The following is a 2,500-nucleotide window of genomic DNA, read 5'->3' on the forward strand; positions in this document are numbered from 1 at the left end:
ACAGTAGCAGCTCCTTTACTACAGTAACCATGACGATGACTCCCTCTCTTCCAGATGGTCCAGAGAACGTCAGGTTGTCAGTCAGTCCAGCAGATGGCGATGTTGTTCAGGGCAGCTCCGTCACTTTCACCTGCAGCAGCAGTGATGCCAACCCACCTGTGAGGAGCTACTTCCTGTATAAGGAGGAGGAAGGAGGAGGCTTTACTACTGTGACAGAGAGTCAGAGTCCAACATTCACCATCTCCAACGTTCAGCCCAGACACAGTGGACGGTACCACTGCGAGGCCTACAATGACATCAGCTCAGCCAGATCTCCTCCAACTACCCTCCGTGTTCAGTGTGAGTATTATGGACAGTTTTAATAATACACACACACACACACACATACACCACACACACACACATACACACACACACACACACACACACATACACCACACACACACATACACCACACACACACATACACACACACAATGACATAAAAACAGATTTGCACACACACACACACACACACATACACACACACACACACACAATGACATAAAAACAGATTTACACACACACACACACACACACACAATGACATAAAAACAGATTTACACACACAAACACACACACACACACACAAACAGATTTACACACGCACACACACACACACACGCACACACACACACAATGACATAAAAACAGATTTGCACACACACACACACACAATGACATAAAAACAGATTTGCACACACACACACACACACAATGACATAAAAACAGATTTACACACACACACAATGACATAAAAACAGATTTGCACACACACACACACACAATGACATAAAAACAGATTTACACACACACACACACACACACACAATGACATAAAAACAGATTTGCACACACACACACACACACAATGACATAAAAACAGATTTGCACACACACACACACACACACACACACACACACACACAATGACATAAAAACAGATTTGCACACACACACACACACACACACACACAATGACATAAAAACAGATTTGCACACACACACACACACACACACACACATACACACACACACACACACACACACACACACAATGACATAAAAACAGATTTACACACACACACACACACACACACAATGACATAAAAACAGATTTGCACACACACACACACACACCCTCACAATGACATATAAAACAGATTTAGCAGACTATTGCTGACTGTGAAACGATGTTTAGTGTGAGTATTATTGAGTATTATTGAGTATTATTGAGTATTATTGACAGTTTTAACTCACCTTGTTTAAGCTTTATTGACCTGGATAACTGTAAGTACAGGCCAGCTGGAGTCACATGGTGGTGTTAGTGAGGTCTGTAATGGACATCTTGTTGTGTGTAAATAACCTTATTATTAGAAGCAACATATAAAATACCATCTGACACACACCAGCATCACATTCTAAAGACTCTGTGATGTGATTGGATCCTTCCTGTTATTTCTCAGACCCTCCTGGGGACATCTCAGTGTCGGCCCTTCCTATTGGTCCATTAGTAGCAGGCAGCTCTGTGACTCTGACCTGCAGCAGTGCAGCCAACCCTGCAGTAGAGAGCTACACCTGGTACAGAGCCAACGGCACCGGGACCAGCCCTGGGGTACCAGGGGCTCAGCTGGTCCTGGAGGACGTCTCTCCTCAACACTCTGGCCAGTACGTCTGTGAGGCTCGGAACAAACACGGATCCCTCAACTCATCTCTCCTGACTCTGGACGTCCAGGGTGAGTTCATCACTAGGCTTGTTCTGACTCTGGAGGTCCAGGGTGAGTTCATCACTAGGCTTGTTCTGACTCTGGAGGTCCAGGGTGAGTTCATCACTAGGCTTGTTCTGACTCTGGAGGTCCAGGGTGAGTTCATCACTAGGCTTGTTCTGACTCTGGAGTTCCAGGGTGAGTTCATCACTAGGCTTGTTCTGACTCTGGACGTCCAGGGTGAGTTCATCACTAGGCTTGTTCTGACTCTGGAGGTCCAGGGTGAGTTCATCACTAGGCTTGTTCTGACTCTGGAGGTCCAGGGTGAGTTCATCACTAGGCTTGTTCTGACTCTGGAGGTCCAGGGTGAGTTCATCACTAGGCTTGTTCTGACTCTGGAGGTCCAGGGTGAGTTCATCACTAGGCTTGTTCTGACTCTGGAGGTCCAGGGTGAGTTCATCACTAGGCTTGTTCTGACTCTGGACGTCCAGGGTGAGTTCATCACTAGGCTTGTTCTGACTCTGGAGGTCCAGGGTGAGTTCATCACTAGGCTTGTTCTGACTCTGGACGTCCAGGGTGAGTTCATCACTAGGCTTGTTCTGACTCTGGAGGTCCAGGGTGAGTTCATCACTAGGCTTGTTCTGACTCTGGACGTCCAGGGTGAGTTCATCACTAGGCTTGTTCTGACTCTGGAGGTCCAGGGTGAGTTCATCACTAGGCTTGTTCTGACTCTGGACGTCCAGGGTGAGTTCATC

General features: G+C 46.6%; 1 protein-coding gene across 1 annotated transcript in view; it reads left to right on the forward strand.

Moving 5' to 3' along the window:
• LOC308154833 (B-cell receptor CD22-like) overlaps positions 1-2,500 on the forward strand; it is a gene marked incomplete at both ends in the record, with an annotated part of 12,669 nt that overhangs the window by 6,169 nt on the left and 4,000 nt on the right. Inside the window, one exon of the mRNA XM_080528051.1 lies at positions 1,506-1,775. Within this exon, the coding sequence (XP_080384177.1) occupies positions 1,506-1,775 (270 nt within the window). The remainder of the gene's footprint in view (positions 1-1,505; positions 1,776-2,500) is intronic.

Source organism: Nansenia antarctica (assembly GCF_963989245.1).
Source record: "Nansenia antarctica genome assembly, chromosome: 4".
In the NCBI taxonomy this organism is placed as follows: domain Eukaryota; kingdom Metazoa; phylum Chordata; class Actinopteri; order Argentiniformes; family Microstomatidae; genus Nansenia; species Nansenia antarctica.